Below are 24,495 nucleotides of genomic sequence, written 5' to 3'. Positions count from 1 at the left end.
CGACCGCGCGAGAGGTCACAGGACCGGAAGTAGGTCGAGCAGCGAACGTCGTAAAACGCCGGACTAGGCGGCTTTCCGGCTGCTACTGGACGTCCGCTTTCCGGCGGCGCCCGGCGAAAAGCGCGAGTGGAGTCTTAAGGTGGCCGCGTCGGCCTCCCCCGGGTGGTTAGCCGGCATCTGAGGAGCGGAGCTTGAGCGGGGCTGGGCCCGTGAGGGGCCATCGCCAGCCGCGGGGCCGCGCCAGGGAGCCGCCGCCTCGCCCTGCTTCTCCCCTGAGGCGCCGCGCGGCCAGGCAGCGGATCCAGGCCTCGGCCGGCGCCGCGCCTCCGGGGCCCTCCCGGGCTCAGCATGCCCGGGGTGAAGCTGACCACCCAGGCCTACTGCAAGATGGTGCTGCACGGCGCGAAGTACCCGCACTGCGCCGTCAACGGACTGCTCGTGGCCGAGAAGCAGAAGCCGCGCAAAGAGCACCTGCCCCTGGGCGGCCCGGGAGCCCACCACACCCTCTTCGTGGACTGTATCCCCCTCTTCCACGGCACCCTGGCCCTCGCCCCCATGCTGGAGGTGGCCCTCACCCTGGTAAGCGCGGGAAGGGGCTTGCCTCAGTTAGCGGGACAGGAGACGGGTTGACAGTCAGCTTCCGAGCCGTCCCGGCTAGAAGGTCAGGGTGGTCCAGCCGGAGTCTGGGGACCCAGCACCGCCGAGTTCGCCGTGACCGTGAACGGACGACCCGCGAGGGCGCGTTAGTCTTTGTCCGCACGCACTTAGCAAACGCCCCGCAGATGGCAGGCACCTCGTCGTTGCAGCGGCGAAGGTGCGACCTTAATCGTCCCGGGTGTTTTTAGAACGCTTTAGGCGACGGAAAAGGCACCGATTTTCTCACACCAGTAGCCCTTACAGAGACAAGCCGCTGTTAACCGAGCGTCTGTATTTGGAATTTTGAGTCGCGAGGAGTTTGGACGTTGCCGTCGGGCTCGCGCGCCCCGTCGCGGGGCCGGATCCGTGTCTGCCGTAGGTGTGAAGGCGCGGTTCTAACCGTTACTGCCCCAGGACACCCAGGGTGGACCTACGGTTAGAAAGGCGGCGTCGAGCGCTCCGTGAACAAGAGCTTGTATGTCTTCCTTAGTGACATCTGGAATGCACCCGTGATTTTAAAAGCTAAAGACTGTGTGGAATTTGAAAGCCAGAGCAGACTTGCCTTCCAGCCCGCACACTTCTGTGGGTCTGCTCACGATTGATCTATTTGCAGTACAGTGGGAAAAGGTGCGGCATAGGAACAGACCGACTGGTTATTGAATTCTAGGCCGTAGTTGTTGAGGTATGGTGACCGGTGAAGGGAAAAAGACCACCTGTAAATTGGAGTTAAAACCTTAGGGAGGAGTAGGCTCAGACCTGCCTGGATTGAGGTAGTTTTCCGAATATGTATGAACTGTGATACTAAAAGAGAATTAGTTGATTCATGCAAAGAGTAGTTAAGTTTGAGAAAAGTAGTAGAAATCCTTTTTCTCTACATCCCAACAAGTGAAATGAATCCATTTTGTAAATACCTAATTATGATACCCATGTAAATTCTTGATAAGCAGGACATGTCTTTAGACTAGTGGTGCTTGCCTAAGCTTAGTGGGCTCATCTTTGAGTACCTGTTAAACTGAGTCATTGTGTGAATTTTTCCCTATCATCGTGGGGCAGAACATAGATAGAAGGTAGATGATGTGTATAGAATCAACCATTTTAGCTCCTGAAGAAATGTGCTGTTGGTATCAGTGTGTTCCCGGGGTATGCGTGTGTCTGTTTTAATGCAACTCTTTTCAGCTCCCTGTCTTGATTATTCTATCAACATAACTGTGTGGTGATTGGATATGTGAAGTGCAGTCACTCGCAGGGAACTCAACTGACCAGTAGTGTTAATGCAGGGTTATCCAGCTCTCCAGTAGAGCCAAGCCTGTGGCTAGAGGGAAGGATATTGCTATGGATCAAATACAGTACGTGTGTAGCGGTTGAACTTGTACCAGGTAGACAAGTACAGTACTGAAGAATAAGTGCCATATGAGGGGGTCAAGCAGAAAGTGGGGAGGGGTCCGCTGACCCAGGCTGGCAGAGTCAGGGAGGGCAGGCTGCCCAGAGAAAGGGACATGCAAGTAGTCACCCAAGGGGCAAGGCTGGAGGAGGGGGACAGAGGGACCAGGTGAAAACCGAGGTGGGGGCTACTTTTAGAGATGAGCTAGAAGGCAGAGTATAAAGCGACCAAACAGAGAGAGAGGTGAGCAGTGGACAGATTCATCGTAGAAATCATTCAGGGACACTGCTCACTCTGCACCACTGCACCTAGACTCCGGGCGCACCTTCCAGCGTGTCCCCAAATGTGCCCTTCAGGGTTGGAGTCTGCTGTCCAACAGAAGTACGTGCAAACTAGGTTTTCTGCACTTAGCTTCTTTTCAGACAGTAGAAACTGTCTGAATGTCTGTCCTGCCAAGCAGTATGGTGGTTTGTGCTCACTTTTCTTATATTGATCAAAACTTTGAATCATAGACTCAGCATTTGACAAGTAGGAGAACAATGTCAATTGAGTACAAATTAAATAACTTTCAAAATAAAGTTACAAAGAAAAAATTGCCATTTGAAACCATCTACAAGTTTTTGTGTTACTGTTAAGATATTTAAGTTTATATCATTCAGATTTTGTCTTAGCAGCTTTATAACCTGAAGGCAATGAAAAATCTCAGCCATAGTTTATCAGCTGTAGAAAATGTTCTAATAAAGCATCTAAATCCATAAAACTATAAATGAGGCCTAATTCTGATGGCTTGTTTCTATTCAGGGAGTTTTGTATTGGGTTATTTTTGATAAGTGGGAAAGACTGATTTGATATGCTGTCCATCAAAGGGTAGCATCAAATTCCTTTGTAAGGCTTTTCATTATAATTTTCCATTAAAAAAAAAATCCTTGCATTTCTGGGTGCTTTCTATTTTTTTTTTAAGTACTTAGGCCTGTTATCTTAATTTATCCTTACAACCCTTTGACGTAAGTAGTGATGGAATTATTTCTAATAGCAAAAATCCATAAAATGTCAGTAGGGAAATTAGCATAAAGCTGCTGTTTGCCTAAGCCCTCTTTGTCCTCCCCACTCCCCACACACACACCCCTCACTGTGGTTTCCTAGTGCTGGGAGCCGCTTGTTGGTACCTTCTGCTCTGATGACTTCCTCGTTTGACTTGGGCCTGGAATTCCTTCTGCTGCCCCCATGTGTGCTTTCCCTGTGCTCATCTGCACAGGCTACCACCCCTCTGGCTCTCAGCTCAGCCCCCTACTTCCTCCTGGGAGGGGGAGCTGGCTGCTCTGGGCTCTCCTTTCAGTTCTTCCCGTGACCTTTGCTCTCTGTTCCCAGGCCCCTTATCTCCAGCGCTCTTCCTCCAAAGCCGGCTCCTCCTCGTGGAAGAATCAGCTGCTGATTTGAGGATCTTTTTCTTCTCCATGAAACTAGGCAGCCCCTCTAGTTTTAGACTCCACGGCCTGGGTGTTGCTGCAGACAGGGAGGCTCCCAGACACCTAGCTTGTAAGTGACCAGCCTGGGAGCAGCAGCCTCCTTGGGATGACTTACTTAGCAGCTCCCTGCCTTGCCTGCTTTGTGGCTATCGTCACGGAAGTGCATGCAGTGCCTCGCTCACGCAGACGCTAGCAAGTCTGCCGAGAGGAGCTGCTTCCTTTGTCCAGCCCAGCTGGGAATGGATGAGTGGGCCCGGAGCCTGTAGTAGTTCTGCATGTCTGCGGGGGAGGAGGCCTGAAAGACGTGAACAGAGGGTGGCGGCTTGTGCCAAGGTGATAGTGTCCTTCTTTCCGTCTGAAAAGCAAGGGAAACTGCATAATTGAATGCAGGATTTGGACCTTGTATCAAAGTCACTTGCCAGGTATCAGAGTGCCATCGTGAACGTTTTCATTTTGATTGTTCACAAGATGCATCACAGGACACCAAAGCAGCAGAAACGAATTCACTGAGAACAGAGTTCAGACAGCTTCTCAGCTCTTTTGCTTTGTCCTGCCCCACTTGGAGGGTGCGAGTTGCCTACTGTATAATCTGCCACTTAAATCCACTTGGGCTTTTTGTTAACAAGCTGTTTGGGCTGACTGCAGGATTCTGAAACCCCTCAGGAGCCACCTGCCCCATCCCTACTCGGCCGACTGTCCATACTGCTTGCCTCCAACACACCAGCTCTTCTATGCTCCGTCACTCACTGATGATGTCTGGTTCCACTGAAGCTTGTGTTCGCTACTTCTGTGGACTCTGATGGCTGGTTCTACAGCCATCAGCTCGTGGCCACTGGTGTCTCTCTGGACAGTGGACAGGCTGTGCATGCCCATCACAGGCATCCAGACTTCACTTGGTGGTTCTTATTTGAATCATTGAAAGGTTTCAAAAGCCAAGCCCAGGCTTTTGTGACCTGGTTCACTTTGGGAGCAGCCTCTTCAAAGAGTTCTACTAGGAGTTCCCTGAGGTCCAGTAGTTAGGACTTGATGCTTTCCCTGCCGGGGCCTCAGGTTCAATCCCTGGCCAGGGAAGTAAGATTCTGCAAGCCATGTGATGCAGCTAGAAAAACAAACAAAAAGCAAAGAGTTCTACTAGAAGTTTAAGGTCATGACATTATTTTTCTGCTAGAATTTGGTTAGGCCTTTAGAGCGTTTTGTACAGGAATTCACCCCTCTTTAGGTAAAGTGTCAGTTGAGGTATGCGTTTGTTTGGCACAAGAATCCACCATCCTGTCAGATGCCTTCTCTGCTGTCTGAGTGCAGGTACAGGGTGACCCTGTGTGTTTCTTGGGGACTGAATCCCAAACCATTCCCTTCAGCCCAGGAGCAAGACTGGGGAGCAGCTTAGACTGCTCGCTGAAGACTGCTGTGGGAGCGCCCGATGGCCTGGTGTTAGGGCTTGGTGCTCTCGCCGCTATGGCCTGAGTTCAGTGTCTGGTCAGGGAGCTGATACCCTGCACTCGTGGTGCAGCCTGCTGCAGGACAGCAGCAGTGGGAAATAATTGTCTTGCCCTTGCATCAAAGGTAGCTGTGGTAGACCGAAAAAAATGCCCCCCCAGATGTCCACCTCCAAGTCCTTGGACCCTTCCATGGAACGAGAGACTGCAGATAAGATTGAGTTAAGGATCTTGAAACGCGATGATTATCCTGGATTATCTGATGGACGCAGTATAATCACAAGGGTCCGCATAAGAGGCAGCAGAGCAGGAATCAGAGAAAAGAGTTCTGACCACAGAAGCAGGGGTCAGAGTGAGGCAGCCACCACCCGAGGAATGGGTGACCTCTCCATGTTGGAAAAGGCAGGGAGCAGATTCTCCCCTCGAGTCTCCGCCAAGAGTCAGCCCCACGGACTCGTTTTCGGCTTCTGACCTGTGAGACAGATCTGTGCTCTGTTAGGCCACTAAGTGTTCGTACCAGACTCAGGACACTGTAGTTGTGACTCTGGATGTAAGAGCAGCCCACACCGCGGAGCCAGGCGAGGGGCGCAGAGCTGGGCAGAGGTGAGGATCACCTACGTGAGGACGCCCTCAAGAGACCAGTTTGATCAGAAACAAAGGCTGAGACGGCAACACCAAAGGGCGGGCCAGCGGGTGGGTGTGAGTTCAGGAAATGGGACCAAGTGCCAGATTTTAGAACTAGGCTATGCCCTTGGATACCATGTGGAGGTAAATTTAGAAAGAAATGAAAGAATTTTGCTGCTGTAAGCAGCAGTAGAGTTTCCAAGACTCATTCTTTTAAGAGGTGATAGAAATAAAATATAAGTAGTTGTGGAATAATTTGCCTCAAAGTTAGAGTGAAAGAGCCATTATAAATATTTTGGAGACATAGCCCTCATCTCTTGGGTGGATGACCCAAACCTCTAATTGGTTCATTGAGCCTTGGTTTTGACCCAGTATGGTAATTTGTGAGCTCTTAGGAGGCCAGAATTACTATTCTAATCCTCATGTGAGCCAGGGAACCTTGGACTGTGACCATTTTGTAATGTCTGCTTTTAGTCATAAAGGAGACTGCTGGAGTCCCAAACCAGAATTTGAAAAAAAGAACAAATAGAGCTATGTTTAAAAAGGGAAAAGAAAGAAAAGAAACCCTTTTAACCAGTTGATTCACTTTGAAAAAAAATTGAGGATCAATTGTATCTCTTCTTTTGCAAGCTGAGAATAGAATTTCCTGCAGTGTATTATTAAAATTCCATTACAGCAAAACAGGACGACCTTTTGTTGTTTTTAATAATCGCATTAGACCTGCAGGATGCTAAATCTGATGAGAGAAGAGTGGCATTGTAAAACAAAAACTTTCAAAACCTGCGGCCATGCTCCCGTTTAAAAGCATGCCATAGGGAAGTGTGTGAGTGCAGGCACACGTGCTCCCCTATACCCCACATCCCAGCACGAGGAGTTTCCATAGTGTGTCACAAGGAATACTGAAATAACAGTGTTGAAGGGCTTGCCTTTGAAAGAGGCTCGGATTCCCATGCTCCCTCTGTTTTCTGGCTGCGCAAGCTTAGACCCTCTCTGAGCTCTTTAGTTTGCTATCTGTGAAGGATTGATTTTAATGATCTGAAGGCTTGTTCAAGCCCCAGAGGGCCTCAGTGCTTCATTTTGTCAGAGAAAGTGGATAACACTGGTTCCCCCTCACCCATGGCACTGCACCCATTTATTATGTGTCTGCGCTGGAGCCTTCTGCTGGGGCTAGGGGAGGAGGACATTCCTAGTGTCCAGCCTCACACCCCACCCCACCCCCCGGCCATTGCAGACTCCTCCTTTGTGGGAAGACACCCCACCTCCGAGAGAGGGGGAGCCTACGCTCTTTGCTTTCTCTGACCTCCTGTGGACTGTGGAAAAGCTAATTGCGGTGGCCTTCCTTCCCCTGAACACCCATACACCCATTTGGTGTGGGTTTGTTTTTTTGGTGGCCATACCACCACCATAATTTGGTGGGATCTCAGTTCTCCAACCAAGGACTGAATCTGGGCCACAGCAGTGAAAGTCCAGAATCCTAGAAATCCCATGGACAGAAGAGCCTGGTGGGCTACAGTCCATGGGGGTCGCAAAACTAGGACACAACTTAGCAACCAAACAACAAAGGCCCCCAGGAAACTCCCCAGTTTCATTCTCATAGGCAGGAGGATACAGGAGTTCTGTTTGTCTTGTCCCAGCGTTTGGTTGAGGGAAGGAGGTTCCTCTGTTTATTGAGACTTGATATTTAAGGGAAAACCATTCACCTTTTCTTCCCAAATTTTGTTCTCTTTTCAGATTGATTCGTGGTGCAAAGATAATAGCTACGTGATTGCTGGTTATTATCAAGCTAATGAACGAGTAAAGGATGCCAGGTATATCCATGCAAAACCCCTTGAAACCCCTCAGTGGGCTCTGGGTGCAGAATCTGTCAGAACAGAGTCCCTCCATGCTTGTAGATAGTACCCCAGGGGTACTGGGGCGCAGTCTGTGGGAACAGTGCCCCTCTGTGCTGTTGATAGTATTCCAGGAGGACTAGGGTACAGGTCATTCCAAACACCAGTCATTCTAAACACTCATATGAACTTTGGGATTCTGTCCTGTGTTGTCTTTGTTTTGCTAAACGGGAATTCTTAAAACGAAAGCAACAGTCAAGGGCCTCCTGTTCAGTCCCCCCTCAGCTGTGCCTTGCTTCCCATTCCCAAACTGGGATTGATGTAAGGCAGAGCACCAGGCAAGAACTCTACTCTTCTTTGGAGTAAAAAAAAAAAAAGGCAACTTTTATGTTTGGTGTTCTTTGCGTCTGCTGCTTTGACAAAAGTATGGTGTTTGCTGCTTCTCCCATATAATAGGTCTCATTTTCTTTTATCCAGCTAGTTGCCCCCACGGTGGTTCTCACTAATGAGCAAAGCTGAGATCTTTGCTTTGTTTCTACGTCAATGTCCTAGCAGAAAAACTGATGACATCCTGACGTTAGGGTAATTTGAGGTGGGCTTAATAAGCTGGTTGTCTCCAGAGGTGTGAACCGTATGTCAGAGAAAGGAGGGTGGTGCAATTACCCAGAGCTGGTGACAAAAGCTGGCACCTGCCCTGCCTGAGGAAGGAAGATGGGTCGGGTCAGGAAGTCGTATCCCCCTTCCCACCCTCCCACCCCCGCCCCGAGAAGAACAGTGTCCTTTGGTCAAGGGATGTGGCCAGCAGCCAGCCTGACATGATCTCACGGAGAGAGTCCCAGAGGAGTCGGCACCCTGAGCAGCCAGAGGCATGAGCTGGGTCACCCTGAAGCTGTCCTCATGTGTCCAGGCAGAGCTGACGGGCTCCAGTGTCCAGGCAGTCAGGGGGTGCAGTGAAGGGCCCCAGACCAAATGCCTCCCGGAGTCATGTCCACTCGCCCAGCGTAGGCAAGTGGTGGGACTCAGTAGCATTTGGGGAAATAATGCAGTAAACCAATGGAGCACTTCCAGAGATTTGAACTGTTTTATCCTAGAGGACTGGGCCCAGTCGGGACTGAGGGCGACAGGGTCCCCAGCACAGCGTGGGCTCAGAGCGGCTTCTGTGCCAGCCTCTCTGTGGACGACATGCAGAGCTGTTCTCTGATTCCTGATTCTTCAGCTTTTCCCGAGACATCTCTGACTGGCCCCTGCATCCATGCATGCCTCTGGTTTCTCCTCAGTGCGTTTCTTACCAGCCCCTCCTTTGAGTCCTCCTGCCTCCCTGTGTTGATGAGCTGGAGCCTGTTCACGGCGGGCATCAGTCTTGGTCCTTCTACGCGAAGGAAGCCGCCAGAGTGTGAATCCCCTGCCCCAGGCCAAGCCCTGTGCTGAGCTGAGCCTCGGACTCCTGGCCCTTGCCCTCAAGTTGCTGCACTGAACTTGAAAGACACTGGAACCCAGGCCTGTGGTGCAGGCCCCGGAGCCCATGCTGTGCGGGTGGTGCAGGGGCTGTGGCAGCAGGAGGCGCTCCACCCATGGCCGCGACCGAGGAGCCTTGGGAGGGTGCAGACAGATGAGCCGGCGGCTGCGGGACCCCAGCCCTCGAGACCCCTGTGCAGCGCTGCCTTCACTCTAAGGGCTTTCCAGGCTGACCTGGGGGATGAGAATCCCTGGGGCCCTTTCTCTATTACAATGTTTTTTGTTTCATTTTTCTTAATATGATGCTGCAGATAATTACACACCTCTGTAAATTTTCAATTTTAAAGGTTAAAATAGAAGACTTGGCTAAATTTATTTTTATAAACATTAAGCCTGCTTTTTTCACCTCAATCACAACGAAAGGGTCATAACTATATAGTGTGTTTCTTTCTGGTTCAGTCCTTGCTTCAGAAAGTTGAGACTGACTGCACAGAGGGAAAGAAGCACAAAAAGACAAGGGCCCCTGCTCTGCCCTGAGCTCCACACGGTCCTCAACAAGTCACTGCAGCGGGATCACAGTCCCCAAAAGCTACTTAAACGGGTGTGACCCCACGCGGGGGGTAGCTCACTGGTGCTGTTGGTCTTTGTGTCGTTGCTGTTTACTCTGCCACAGGCAGACAGTGTTGCCCAGTGTCAGCTGAAACTTGGTAACCTCGCTGGTTCTTCTCTCGCAGTCCAAACCAGGTAGCAGAAAAGGTGGCCTCCAGAATCGCCGAGGGCTTCAGTGACACGGCTCTCATCATGGTGAGTCACTGTCGCTCGCTCCAGAGTCCTATGTGTGGGGACAGCTGCTGAGCAGCCTCTTGCTGACGGGAGCTTTGTCTGTGAGCGGTTTCCTTTCTGCAGGTACTTACTTCATCAGGCTGTGGCCGCCTCCGGCCATCTTCTCCCAACTGCAGGCTTCAAGTTGCTGAGTCAGGGCCGCTGTAGTCATGGCACACGGTGTCCAGAGGTGGGGGTCTTTCAGCTCCAGTGAATCTCAAAGTGGGATCCCCATGCTGACAGTATCAGTACCACCCGGGAATCTATTGGAAATGCAGGTTCTGGGGGCCTAGGAATCTATGTCTCCATAAGCTTCCAGATGATTCCAGTGTACACTCAAGTCTGAGATGCATTGAATTAGGTTAACCAGCACAGCTGAGGGAGCAGGGAGGGACAGAGCTCATGTCAGGAGCCCTGTTCCTCTCAGTTCAGATGGAATTCTAACAGGGAAGGCAGCGTAACGTTTGGAAGCTTCGAGTTTGGGAGGAAGCAGGCAAGTACTCAGTGTTTCTCTCCCGTGATGCGGGGTGAGCCTGAGCTGTATTGGTGTGCACTCTAAGGCGGGGTTTCTGCCATAGTGGGCAGTGTTGAGCCCGTCCCTGACCATCCCTGTGGAGTCCTCCCCGTGGGAGAGCCCCAGGGAGGGACCTGTAGGCTGCTGCAGAGGTCCTGGCTCTGTTCACGAGTGCACCCTTTGTCTCGTTGCAGGTAGACAACACTAAATTCACGATGGACTGTGTGGTCCCCACGATCCATGTGTATGAACACCACGAAAACAAATGGCGCTGCAGAGACCCGCACTAGTGAGTGCCTGTTCCCAGGGGGTGGCCCGTGTGCCGCGTGTGCTGGGGCCAATCCTGGCATGCTGCTCCCACGGGAAAGCTGACCCCCGGCTTCTGGGTTTTTAAGCTACATGTTCTCTAGAGAAGTGTGCACACCTCATACAGAAGTCACGGGTGTTCCTCAGCCCCCGGAGGACAGGCCTGTAGGGTTTCCAAGCAGTGGAGACAGCCTGTCACTCACGGATCTCCCCTCGCAATCCCAGGCCACCTTTCCCTAAGCCAGGCTTGTGTGGTTTATTTGCAATCAGTCATCTACCTCCAGCTTTTTCAGAATTTCATTTGAAGGTTATCTCTTCCATGTTTCATATCCTTTATATGCATCTTCATGTGTTTAAATGTGTTTGCTAGAGTTCACCCTTGGCTTACTTTATACTACTCTGCACGCGGCTGGTTTCCTGTTTACTCTATTGAAAAGTCACGCATTTTGAGTAAGAGGCTGACTTCTCCTGTCTCACCTCATAGTGATTACTGTGAAGACTGGCCAGAGGCCCAGAGGATCTCGGCATCGCTCCTGGACAGCCGGTCCTACGAAACACTCGTGGATTTTGATAACCACCTGGATGACATTCGGAATGACTGGACAAATCCAGAGATCAATAAAGCTGTTCTGCACTTGTGTTAGGGAGGGGTTTCAGTGACTGGTCTCTGGGCATTTCCACTACACTGAAGAAGAAAAGTTATTTTTAAATGTAAATAAAATATCACAGCTGGTGTGGAAAGCTGACAGTTTTCAGAAGTGGCGTGTGCCTTGAGAGAGGGCAGAATGTCCATCAGTCACCTGTCTAATGCAGAGTCTCTAGACCAGGTACAGACCGTCCCATTCGACCACCCTGTGGAGCCTTCCCAGTTGTACGTGGCTATAATTCTTCAAATCAAAGCTATTTCTGCTTGTCCAAGATTGTTCCTATTAAACAATTTTAACTAACCTTTTATAATCTGGAGAGAATACTTTTTAAGGCATATGAACTGTCTTTAAAAAAAAAAAAAAGCCCAGATCTTATACCCAAAAGAGAGTGTTTGTGAGTTTTCATCCTGTTTGAGTTAACATAGTCCAGCCTGGGGATCAGGCCTGCGCCTGGTGTGCCGGTGCCAAGCTGTGTCTGAGAGCCGTATGCTGGTGTCCACAGCCGGGAGGCTCCCCTAGCTGCCGCGCCTCTTCACATGGGAATAATGCTGCTGGTGCCTGGGAAACCTTCGTCGTCAAAGGGTAAAAACAAACACGTTGGGAAGGCAGCTTGAGTGGGAGCAGTGTGTGATGCTCCTCAACCAGACAGATGGGAAACCCACAGAACTGAAGAAAAAGGGGGACCGGTGTGCTAAGGTTGTCTTAAACAGGCAAGAGTCAGTCCTGACTCCTGATCGGCTTGCATGATTACCCAAATGGCTCTAATATTTCTTCACAGCAATTATTTCTTTTCGTATATGAAGCCACACAAGCTGAACAAAACATAGGCTCCTGGAGTTTTACAGCGCCCAGTCTGTAATCGTTAACGCTTGAAACAGTTAAGCTTTTTAACCCCATTGTAGGAAATTGATGGGGAAAGGACTCCATTGCGTTTATTCTTTTTCATATGAATTATCCCGTGCAGAGTGCAGAGACCTGTACCTTTGCCGCTGTTGTTTTTTGGATCATGTGAAGGAAGCCTGTGACAATTGGGTTATCTGCTGAAAAGGCTTACGATGCAGCATTTCCCTGTTTTATCAAGCAGGAAACCTTCCAGCATTGCTTACAATAGATGTGCTTCCTTTGGTCCACCAGATTCTCTCCCTGCCTTCAAATCCCGCTCGCCCTCGGCTCTATAAGGCGACCATGTGTTGCACGGGGAACGCAAACGCAGGGCTGGCGTGCCGACGCACTACCCCTTCTCTTCGCCTCAGCAGCTGCGGCCAGCACGGCTGGAGTGCAGCGGGCAGTCTTGTCCAGATGGGTCTGGGTTTTATTTTGAAAAGGAGAAGAGTCAGTCTCTAGCATTTGCCACAGAAAAGGCTGTCTTTTCGTGAAATTAGAATGAGCATGTGCTGCCTCCAGGTCAAGGTCAAAGGTAACTGGCAGAGCTATTTGAATCCAAAGGCATGGCCAAGTCTAGTTTGGAAGCATTGCACAGATGGTCTTATTGTCCCTCATTTTTACCTCTCTCTGCAATTCTTGTTCTTGGTTCCACCAGCTTCCCAGGAATGTGTTCTGTTCTCCAGTTCGAATTTCAGCCTAGACCCAGGTGCCCTCTCTATAGCAGAGTCAGGCTCATGTTTTCAAAAGAAAACATCATAAATACTCCAAAGAGAAGAATGTATCTGTGAAGAAACAAAAATTTGCAAAGTGCAGACGATTGCTTCTGGATTCTTGTGAAAACAGCGAAGCCCCCAGGCCTTGGGCCGGGCTCCTCCCTCCCCCATCTTCTCTCCAGGCCTGGCTGTGTGGCCTCTGGGCCTCCAGTCTCCCGGCCCTTAGAACAGTCATCGTTTTTACCCACCCAGGATGAGAGTGAGAGCCCATCAGATGGCCACTGAAATGGAGTCGTACTGTGATTTCCCTAGAAAAGATGTAGAGAAGCAACACAAATCATATTGTACATTGAAGAGAGTCTTGTCAGTGAGAACGTTCCTAAGTGAGTCCTGCTTCAGTCTGAAGGGGCTGGGGGGGAAGGGGTGGGAAATGTGTAGAGACATCCCCTTAGAACCAGCCATGTGCTTAAAATTCTGGTGGACTTTTTTCTCTGTTCCATACATCCATCCATCATGAAGCGAATGGGACAAATGAATTAATGGTTTGCCTAAAAATACCATCCAAGTCTAGTAGTTGCTTTTAAGAATTGAATGTGAAAAGGTAGGCTGTGACTTCCTAAATGACAAAAAGCAAAGTGCACACTAAGGAAAAATTGACTTAAGCTTTCCAGGGATCTGGTATTTTTAAGCTTCCTCAGTGTGAAAAGTTCTGTATAGTTAGCTTTGACTCTGGCTTATTTTTCTGATTGATGTGCTTGCAAAAGTGTTGTTCCCTCTTAGAGTAATTTTCAGCTTTTCTGACTTACCGTCTTTGTTTTGCCTTCAAAAGAAAAATATTGGCTTCCCAAACTGCCCCTTTTTAGTATTATATTTTATCTTAACAAAGTAGCTACTTTATGACATCCTGGTAAGTGAAAGGAAGAAAAAGAGCCATGAGCATTAATCTCCATACCCTGCAGACATTTTTAGCAATTTTAATGAAGAGAACTGAATTTAAAAATAGACTTTCGTTTTACTAATTGACATTTCTTTAGCCTTTCCATCAACTCAGTGCCTCTTAAGCACTGGATTCTTTCCTTCAGTTCAGTAGAAAGCCTGGCGGCAAAGACTGGTTTGTGTTCCCCCTGCCAGCTTTCAGACAAAGTGAAGGTCTCTTGGTCATGTCCAACTTTGTGACCCCATGGACTATAGCCCACCAGGCTCCTCTGTTCATGGAACTCTCCAGGCAAGAATACTGGAGTGGGTAGCCATTCCTTTCTTCAGGGGATCTTCCCGACCCAGGAATCAAACCGGGGTCTCCTGCATTGCAAGCCGATTCTTTACCAGCTGAGCCACCAGGGACGCCTTTAGCTGTCAGATAGGTGGTGTGTGAATCTGACTGCGTTCCCATACACCTCAGAATCTGGGGGATAACAGATATTTGTATTCTCGTAATGTTGACTTGTTGTTACTACTTACAGTGTTTAAGATCTTGAATAGGATGCAAAATCTGATCAAGTTTTGCATTTCTCTGAAATGAATCCCCATTCTTCTAGGAGCCTTTTTTTCCCCCTTAAAGATTAACTTCTTGGGATCGAGTCCAGCTTTAGAACTGCCAAAAACTGTGTTCTCCTTGGCCTCCTGCTTTCACAGTAGTGTGTCAGGTGCCAGCGTGGAGGAAACCTTTGGCTTGAACTTGCGTTGCCATATAAAGCAGAATAGCATCCTGTATTTAGTGCTGTCTGAAAAAGTTCCAGATCCCATCAGGAAGGCCATGGCAAATAATCCCATTTCAGAATACAGGCACACGTTGGAGACCTGGTGGGTTTGGATTCAGATCACTGAAATACAGCAGTAAAGTGAGTCACGTGAATGCTTTGGTTTCCTGGCACACGCAACAGTTCACTTACACTGTACTGTAGTCTGTTAGGTGTGCAAGAGCGTTGTATCTGAGAAAGCAATATACGTACCTTCATTTTAAAGTAATTCTTAGCTCAAACATGCTAACCATCATCTGGGCCTTCAGAGAGTCATCATCTTTGCTCAGTGTTGGTGACTGCTGATTGATCAGGGTGGTGGCTGCTGAAGGCTGGGGTTCTTGTGGCAATTTCTTAAAATGAGACAGCAGTGAAGTTTGCTGTGTGGATTGACTTGTGAACAGTTTCTTTGTAGCATGCACTGCTGTCTGATAGCATTTGACCCACAATAGAACTTCTTTCAAAAATTGGAGTCATTTGTCTCAGACCTGCTTTATCGACTAAGTTGATGTCGTAGTCTAAACCCTTTGTTGTCATTTCAGCAGTCTTAACATCTTTATAGGAGTAGATTCCATCTCACGAAACCACTTCCGTGTCCTTCCATAAGGAGCAGCTCCTCCTTCATTCAAGTTTGATCATGAAGTTGCAGCAATTCAGCCACATCTTCAGGCTCCACTCCTAGTTCCGGATCTCTTGCTGTTCTCCCCACATCTGCAGTTACTTCCTCTGCTGAACCCTTGAACTCTTCTGGGTCATTCATGAGGGCTGGAATCACCTTCCAGACTCCTGTGTATGTTGATATTTTGAGCTTTTCCCAAGAATCACAGATGCTTTTAATGGCATCTAGAATGGTGACTCCTTTCCAGAAGGTTTCAATCCACTTTACCCAGATCCATCAGAGGAATCACTCACTACCTATGGCAGTTGGAGCCTTACTTTCTTGAAGAAGACTTAAAAAGTCAAAATGACACTTGGATCCATGGGCTACAGAATGGCTGCTGTGTTGCTGCTGCTGCTAAGTCGCTTCAGTCGTGTCCGACTGTGTTACCCCATAGACGAGAGCCCACCAGGCTCCGCCATCCCTGGGATTCTCCAGGCAAAAACACTGGAGTGGGTTGCCATTTCCTTCTCCAATGGATGAAAGTGAAAAGTGAAAGTGAAGTCACTCAGTCGTGTCTGACTCTTCGCGGACCCCATGGACTGCAGCCTACCAGGCTCCTCCATCCATGGGATTTTCTAGGCAAGAGTACTGGAGTGGGGTGCCATTGCCTTCTCCAGGATGCTGTGTTAGCAGGTGTGAAAACCATTAATCTCATTGTCCATCTGCATCAGAGCTGTTGGGTGACCAGGTGCATTGTCATTGAGCAGCAGTCTTTTGAAAAGAATCTTTCTGAGCCTCAGGTTACAACAGTGGGATTAAAAATACTCAGTAAACTGTGTCAACAGATGTGCTGTCATCCAGGCTTTGTTCTGTTTATAGCGCACAGGCGGAGTAGACTTAGCATCATTCTTCAGAGCCTGGGATTTTCGAAATGAGCACTGGCTTCAACTTAAAATCACTGTAATATTAGGTATTAGCCCCTAACAAGAGGGTTAGTTTGTCCTTCGAAGCTTTGAAACCGGTCATTGACTTCTGAATCCTAAAGGAGATCAACCCTGAATATTCACTGGAAGAACTGATGCTGAAGCTGAGGCTCCAGAACTTTGGCCACCTGATGCAAAGAACTGATTCATTGGAAAAGACCCTGATGCTGGAAAAGATTGAGGGCAGGAGGAGAAGAGGGGGCAGCAGAGGATGAGATGGTTAGATTATATCACCAACTCAATGGGCATGAATTTGAGCAAACTCCAGGAAGCAGTGAAGGACAGAGGAGCCTGGCATGCTGCAGTCTATGGGGTCGCAAACAACTGGACATGACTTAGCAACTGAACAACAGCAACAACAAATCAACTTCTCTCTAGTTATGAAAGTCCTAGATGGCATCTCCTCCTATTAGAAAGCTTCATCACCTACATTGAGCATCTGTTGTTCACTGCAGCTGCCTTCATACGTGATCTGAGCTGGAATTCTGGAGAACTCACTGCAGCTTCTCCATCAGCACTTGTTGCTTCAGCTGTCACTTTCGTGCTCTGGAGGCAGCTTCTTTCCTTCAGCCTCATGAACCATCTCTGCTGCTTGACACTTCAACAGTTTCCGCACCTCTCAGCCTTCGCAGAATTGGGGAGAGTAGGGGCCTTGCTCTGCGTTAGGCTTTGGCTTCACAGAATGTGGCTGGCCTGATCTTCTACCCAGACTGCTCACACTTTCTCCGTATCAGCAGTGAGGCTGTTTCGTCTTCTCATCAATGTGTGTCCTGAAGCAGTGCTTTCAATTTCATGCAGGAACTTTTCCTTTGCATTCACAGCTCGGGTAACTTAAATACAGCAGGCCTCTGGATCTGCTTTCGGCGTCTCTTTCTAAGCCTGATCATATCCAGGTTTTGATTTAAAATGAGACGTGAGACTCTTCCTTTCTCTTGAACACGTAGAGCCTGTTGCAAGGTTATTAATTTCAATATTACATCTCAGGGAATACAGGGGCCCAAGGAAAGGGAGAGACAGGTCAGTGGAACAGTAAGAACACAGTTTATCCATTAAGTTCGCTGTCATAGGGCTGTGGTTTGTGGTGCCTCGAAACAATTAACGATAGTAAGATCACTGATCACAGATTACCGTAACAAATATAACAACAGTAGAAAAGTTTGAAATATTGTGAAACTTACCAACATGTAACACAAAGTGAGCAAATGCTATTTGGAAAAGGGTGTCGAGAGACTTGCTCAACACGGGTGCCAGAGACCTGCAATCTTTTGGAAAATACAGTGTCTGCAGAACGTGATGAAAGGGGATCTGCCTGTGCTCGTGAAGCTCTCTGGCCAAGGCTTCTGCCCAGCACAGCCACAGGGGTTGGGGAGTCTGCCCCAGCTGCAAGGCAGGACATGCAGGCGAGCTTGCCAAGACTCCTGGGTGCACCCTGCGCGCTGAGGGTCTCGTGACACGTGTAGAGTGGACCTGGCTGTCACCCACCAGCTTCCCTTCTCTGCTACGCTGACCTCACTTCTGAAGAGGTGGTCATTCCTCAGATGTTGTAAAAAACTAACCTTCCTGTTGCCTCAGGTCTTCCGGCGGCAGCAGTGTGGGTGGGTCCAGAGGGCCGCTCTCTAGCTCTGCGGTCGTGGGCATGTCACCTCTTGTGTCTCATCAGAAAAAGGAGAGTGATGGCGCCTCTTGCAGGGACGTTGTGAAGACAGAGGGGCTGGCACGTGTGCTCTCAGCAGAATGGGTTTGGGCTGCAGTCCTGGAGCCTGCTGTTTCCTGGGCTGACCCCCAGGGCAAAGAACCACGTGTGTGCGTGTGGTTGTGTCTCCTGCTTTGGGATGTGGGTTCTTTACCACTGGTGCCACCTAGGAAGCAGAGGACTACTTAGTCCTTTGCTAAGAAAGATCTGTTAATTAATAAGTGCTTATTCATAGTAGACACTCAGCATTTATTGAATGAATGAGTGAATAAAAGCATTTGTTCTCAGAAATGACAGCAGCTTACATCTCTTTGACCCTTTGTTTACGTTCTTGTTTCCAGCCCTGGATGCAGCAGGGTGACGTGGTCTGCAGTTTACGGGCGGGGAACCAAGGCCTGGACCAGAAGTGACTGCCTGAGGCCTCCCGCGGCTGGGTCACGGGGTGTGGGCCTGTCCTGGAGATGAGGAGCAGAGAAGCCCTGTTCCTCCTCTTCCTGCCATGCTGCCCAGCCTCACTCCCGCTCCCGCCCCAGACTTAATGCATTTTCCTTCTTACTACAGTGACAGTGTGCGTTCACAGTAGAAAATCAAAAAAGACTAGAAGAGACTCCCATTCTACTATCCCCCTGTTCACAAAGACAGGTGGAAAGCTGTGACACCGTCAGGGTCCCTTGAGACCTTTGGTGTCCTGGATACTGAGATGCAAAGGAGTGGGAAACACGGAAGGCCTACATTTGAGGGGTAAAAGGCATAATTATAAGTAAAACATTAGAAAATTTATGGAGATTCCCAGGCTCAAGCCCTGAGAGTTCAAATTCACTGAGATTCTGGACCCAAAAGTCAGTGTTTAGCTGGTGATTCAGGTCATACTTTTAAAAGAGCCCTAGTCTCTGACCAAAACCCATACATTATTATGAAGAATTTGAGACCTTCAGAACTGAAGTGACCACCCCAGTACACACACACAGCCAGTGCCAGAACACTTGGACCACCAGGCCAACACCGGGAAGTTGGTAATTCTGCAGGTCAGCAGCTCCAGCATCTTGATTCCATAGGATTCGCCCTGGCAGGACTCAGGTCTCCTAGGTGAACTCTGTCTCAGCAAGAAGCTCTTTGATTTTTTTTCTTTTTAAAAATACTTTGTGCCCAGAGTGCATGTGTGTGCTGTAAACATCTGAGCAATGGGAAGCAAGCAGGCTGATGCCTAGCTCATAGCCTCTGAGCCATCTCACAGCCCTGGACTGAGGGCGGCAGGGCAAGAATGACATCCCACAATTTCTCTGCTTCCCAAAGTGTCATACACCTGGGAGGACCTGTCGATTATTTTTAAGTTGTACCTTGAACCCGTCAGTACTTCCCACTCTCAGGAGGTGGCTCCGTAGCAAGAGCCCTCCATGCAGCTGCCTCCTATGTCCCCAGGGCCCTGACCTAGTCCCCATGTGTGTAGGGCCTGCCTCCAGAGACCTGTTGTAAAGTCAGACAGAGGTATGAACTGAAAAAAGCAGAGTCATCTGAAATCTCCCCATCTGCTGAATATTCTTTCCTCCAAGTGTTGGGATTCCTTATTTTTAGATTCTGAAGTCTTATATTTAAATTTGCTGAAAGAAATGTGATTGATATTTTCTGGATTATGAAATCATTTCCAGAACCATTAAGTTCACCCTTTTATAATCACATCCGATGTTCTCTGTGCTCCCATTTCAGACACACTTGGCAAGAGGTTTTTGGGTTTTGTTATTTTTTAATAAAACTTATTGAAGACTAACATATAGACCAAAAAGCAGACAAATCACAAATATGTAACTCAGTGATTTTTCACCAAGTGGTCAAGGTGGGCAGGTTCAGGTTCTTGTAACCACCACCAAGCTCCAGCACCCAGGAGCCCCTCATGCCTAAACCCAGGGTAACTCTGCCCCTGGTTTTTGGACTTCATATGATTGAAGGTGTGCAGTATGTGTCCTAGCTGTCTGTGGGATTCGTTCACGTGTGCAGCAATGTTTCATGCATTTTGCTTGCTGTGTGTCATTTCACTGTATCATCGAACCCCAGTCTCTCCATTTTTCTGTTGATGGATATTTGGGGTTCTTCCAGATTCAGGCTGACAGCAGATCTTGCTGCAGTAAGTGTCCTTGTATGTGCCCTTGCGTGCACATGTGTACATGTTTCAGGATCGTGTGTCGAAGTTTGGATGTGCATGTTCAGCTTCTTAGGGGGCGTTGCTAGTGGAACGCCTGCCCTCACTTCCGCTGTGTCTTTAACAGCTCTGTGTTGTCGGTCCTCTCAGTGGTAGGTATTTGATGGTGTGTAGGGGCTTCCTTGGCGGTTCAGACAGTGAAGAAGCTGCCTGCAATACAGGAGACACGGGTTTGATCCCTAGGTCCTGAAGATCCCCTGGAGAAGGCAATGCTACCCACTTCGGTATCTTGCCTGGAAAATTAAATGGAGAGAGGAGCCTGGTGGGCTACAGTCCACTGTGTCACAATGAGTTGGACACAACTGAGCAACTAACACTTTTCACTTTCAGCGGTATATCATGGATTATTGAAAAGCAAAATATTTTGAATATGAAAAGCAAAATAATAAGATAGACGGAGGATATACACATGTCCTCAGGCAGAGATTTTTAAACAGGACACATAAAGAAGTGATCAGTTATATTAAAATCAGGAACTTCTGTTCAATAAGAAAAAAACCACAGCTGTGAAAAGATCACAGCACCAGAGAAGATGTTTATAATATGACCACCCAACAAAGACTTTGGTATATCTATCCAAATATATTTTAAAAACTAGACGAAAACAAAAATTTAGGCCAATTTTTGAAAAATGACAACCCAACTGATCAGGTGTTTCCCCAAAGAAGATATCCAAGTGGCCAGTAAATGTTGAAAACATGCGCAACTAATGTCATCAAAGGAGAAACAAATTGAAAACAGGAGAGTGTGCTCAAGGGAGGAAAATGTGAAGAAGCAGAATCCCTTCCCAGCCTCGCCTAGCTCACTGTCCCCGCCCTCCCAGAATGGTCTCACGTGATGTGACGGCATCCGGCACCCAAAGCAGCAGCTGGGCTGGGGTATTCTTGCGACTCAGCTCTCATACTCGGCCTCTGCGTGCAGGGAGCAGCAGTGCTTGATCTGAGGAGCTCAGCTGTGCCTCTCTCCCCGCCCGCTTAGGACGTGACCCTCAACGAGACTTCTAAGGAAGATGACCATCTATCGACTGTCCTGTCACCTGCTGCCTCTAAGGCTCTGGCTTCCCACTTCGTCCAGCCCCGCAGCTCAGAGCTAGTCCTTCCAGAATCGCATTGTTCTGTTAATCACCCCTAATGTCTGGAATTTACTCAGCAGGCCTCTGAGGAGCTCAAAGCCATTTGCTGATCCTGCTGGTAAAATGGCTGTCCCTCGGCAGCCAAGCTCTCTGCTAAATTACTTCTAGGGAAGGAAGCCGTTCTCAAAACTCTAGGAGACTCGGGGTGCCTTGACAAGCAGGCCCTGTCCCCGCCGGAGCCCCAGGAGGAAAGCACAGGTCCTCCGGGCATTACGAGATCATCCAGGAGGGACAGCGGTCTCCGTAATTATGGGAATGGTTACCCAGGTGGGCTGACAAACCTGCAGACACAGCCTCACGCCAGGGAGCACTCACATGTGAGGAGAGGGAAACTGAGGCAGGCCAGGACCTGGCGAGGGGAGCAGGCTGGCAGCAGAGAAGAGGGAAGTGCATTTTGGTTGAGGAACTGGAGGAGCAAAGCAGATGGGGAGAAACCTGGGATGCAGAGGAACTGAAGTCTTTCTCCATTTTTGGCAAGGGGTCCCCCGGTGTTCTTCCCAATATGTCTACCAAGCCTTTGAGCCCAGCCCTGTGTGGGCACGGCCTCAGACACCCTGTGGACCCTGCTGCTTCGCTGGGCCTACAGGAAGATGGGGGCTGGGTGCTCAGAGCTGCCTCTGCACCTGGCAGCCTCTAACCCAGCTGACCCCTGGTCCTTCCCTCACGCAGCCCTCTGGACGCTGTGTGGGGAGCAGAAGGCAGCGGCCTGCGGGCCCTGGCCACAGGCCCTTCAGTGCAGGTGCACAGACACGGGTGCTTAGTTCCCAGGGAGGGCAGCCCCTCTGGGGACATGCGGGAGGTGGGAGACAGAGCAGGGCGGGGTAGCCAGGACACGGTGGCAGGGGTTGACCAGCCCCCCGGAGTGTGAGCAGGTCAGGACAGCTGTCCCTGGCCAATACCACCCCGTGGCTCGGCTATTCCCTACAATTCCCTCCCCCATCCTTGTGGGTCCAGAGATTGGGTGGTGATCAGAGACTGGCAGTAGGTGCGGGAACCCTCAGCCTGGAGGCCTGGGTGACAGCTGATTTATCTCGTCCTTTCCATTCATGCCTCTCATGTACCTGAGTATCCAGACCAGGCTGTGAGCCCCCTGTCCAGTATCAAGAAGGTGTGGGTGCTGTCTGTACAGGCTCCACAGGGAGCCGTGTTCAGAAAGAGGAGGAATAGGGCCTCCCTGGTGGCTCGCTGGTGCAGAATCTGCCTGCCAGTGGGGGAGTATGGTTGGATCCCTGGGCTAGGAAGATCCCACATGTTGCAGAGCAGCAAAGCCTGGGCACCACAACCACTGAGCCTGTGCTCTAGAGCCTGGGAACCACAACTACAGGGCCCACGTGCTGGAACTGCTGAAGCCCACACGCCCCAGAGCCTGTGCTCGGCAACAGGAGAAGCCACGGCAGTGAGAAGCCCGGGCACCGCAACTAGAGAAAGACCCACACAGCAGCAAAGACCCTGCACAGCCAAAACTAAATAAACAAAGTTTTTAAAAAAAGAGGAAGAATATTCCAGTGAATCGTGGAAAGGGAGGTGTTCCTCTGTGCACACAGGTCAGTCTCCTCTGTACCAGTGAGCAAGGGACCCCTGTGATCAGTGGGAACGGGGATGCGAGTGCCCACGCTCACCCACTGCCCACCCTGCCTAGTTCTCCTGTGAAAGGCCTCTGACGATGCTAGCTTCCTGAGCCACCTGGGAGCACCTGTCAGACCCCCAGAAACAGACACTGCCGGGAGAGACCTGGAGCCACGCATCTCTGACCTGCTCCTCTAGCAGAGCCTGTCTCTCGGTGTGCTTGGGCTGGAGACTGACAGTCACTGACTAAGCCTGCGTGTGTGCGTGCTCAGTCGCGCTATTGCTGCTGCTGCTAAGTCACTTCAGTCGTGTCTGACTCTGTGCGACCCCATAGACGGCAGCCCACCAGGCTCCCCTGTCCCTGGGTCCAGGCAAGAACACTGGAGTGGGTTGCCATTTCCTTCTCCAATGCAGGAAAGTGAAAGTGAAGTTGCTCAGTCGTATCCAACTCTTAGCGACCCCATGGACTGCAGCCTACCAGGCTCCTCCGTCCATGGGATTTTCCAGGCAAGAGTACTGGAGTGGGGTGCCATTGCCTTCTCCAGCTCAGTCGCTCAGTCGTGTACAATTCTTTGCAGCCCCGTGGACTATAGCCCACCAGGCTCCTCTGTCCGTGGGATTCTCCAGGCAAGAATACTGGAGTGGAATGGGTTGCCGTTCCCTTCTGCAGGGGATCTTCCCAACCCAGGGATCGAACCCAGGTCTCCTGCCTGGCAGGCAGATTCTTTACCATCTGAGTCACCTGGCCTGGAGCCGAATAAATCTTGTTATTTATTGTCTCCTCTCCACGGGGACCTGTTGGCTAGGACCAGACTTCTCAGCACCCCCAGTCCAGCTGTGACTCCTGTTTGCTGAGTCCCAGGGAAGGCATGCACAGGGCTGTGCGGGTCCCACTTCACCTCAGCTCACCTCTCCAGCCTGCAGAGAGATGGCCTCTGCCCTCACAGGGCCAGGAGGACCCCGTGTTTGTGATGACACACTCAGCTTCCATCAGCCCGATGGCTTGTCTGGGCCACAGGACAAGCAAAGCCTCCCCCATCAACCGAAGAGGGGGTGAGGTTGTAGGCCCTTCCCTGAGACCTGCCCACCCCACCAAAGCACCTCGCCACCCAGGCTCTGGCTGGAGACAGAACCCCCAAACTGCGGGCTCCTTCTGTCAGATGTTGCCTGTGGCAGGAAGGACGCATGGGCACCAGTTGCCAGCTGGGGGCCTGGCCAGGCCTGCAGTGACGCCCAGCGCTCAGCCGGCTGCTGGCCCCAGGGACCTAGGCCCCAGCATGGAAGAGCCTGGGCTTAGAGCTGTGGGTGTCCTCACTGGGCCCTGTGCAGCTGCCTGGGCTGGGCTTCCCACCGCGAGCCCAGGGGCGAGGGGAGCAGCAGGGCTGGGCTGGGGCCCCGACGGCCTTTGACGTGTGTGGCGGCAACAGACCTGTGGGAGCTGGGACAAGTCTGGGAGCACACCACCATGGTCATTTCCCTCTTGGCCTCCAGCTGCGCCTCAAGGCTCCCTCCTTCTCCAGGGGCCCCGGCTGCAGCTCCGCCTCCAGTCCGCCCCCCGCCCCACCCCACACACACCATGTGGTTTAGAGCAGCCCTGTTACAGTATTACAACGTGCTGTGGGCTGGAAAGGGCCAAGCCGAGCTGTCGACAGCGTGGTGGAGCCCTCCAGGCTGCGCTGGGCCAAACCGGGGGCCTTGAGGCTCCCAGGAGACCCCCAGTTCCCCAGCCTGATCTGCCACAAAAGGCCTCTGGTGTTCCCATCGGGACGACTGTTTCTCAGCATGGACGTGGGTACTCCATGCATACCAGAACACACTGGTGCCCTCTACACCCGATTCCCTTTCCTCTGCCTCCCAGGCACCCAGCTTTGCGTTC

General features: G+C 50.4%; 1 protein-coding gene across 1 annotated transcript; it reads left to right on the top strand.

Annotated features, from left to right (window-relative positions):
• The first annotated feature begins 279 nt into the window (after positions 1–279).
• EMC8 (ER membrane protein complex subunit 8) lies at positions 280–11,416 on the top strand. Its single transcript, XM_068992790.1, has 5 exons — positions 280–579; positions 7,275–7,351; positions 9,562–9,631; positions 10,358–10,452; positions 10,954–11,416. Exons 1-5 carry the CDS (start codon positions 349–351, stop codon positions 11,111–11,113), a joined length of 633 nt encoding a protein of 210 aa, XP_068848891.1. The 5' UTR covers positions 280–348; the 3' UTR covers positions 11,114–11,416.
• The last annotated feature ends 13,079 nt before the right edge of the window (positions 11,417–24,495 follow it).

Source organism: Capricornis sumatraensis, chromosome 20 (genome assembly GCF_032405125.1).
Source record: "Capricornis sumatraensis isolate serow.1 chromosome 20, serow.2, whole genome shotgun sequence".
NCBI lineage: Eukaryota > Metazoa > Chordata > Mammalia > Artiodactyla > Bovidae > Capricornis > Capricornis sumatraensis.
This window is presented reverse-complemented; position numbering and strand designations above follow the sequence as displayed.

What these genes read in the sequence shown, in the direction of transcription:
- EMC8 (XM_068992790.1), top strand. Translation starts at nt 349, where the DNA reads ATGCCCGGGGTGAAGCTGACCACCCAGGCCTACTGCAAGATGGTGCTG. An exon ending in GTGACACGGCTCTCATCATG is followed by an intron (nt 9,632 to 10,357) that starts GTGAGTCACTGT and finishes GTCTCGTTGCAG; the next exon opens with GTAGACAACACTAAATTCAC. An exon ending in CGCTGCAGAGACCCGCACTA is followed by an intron (nt 10,453 to 10,953) that starts GTGAGTGCCTGT and finishes CTCACCTCATAG; the next exon opens with TGATTACTGTGAAGACTGGC.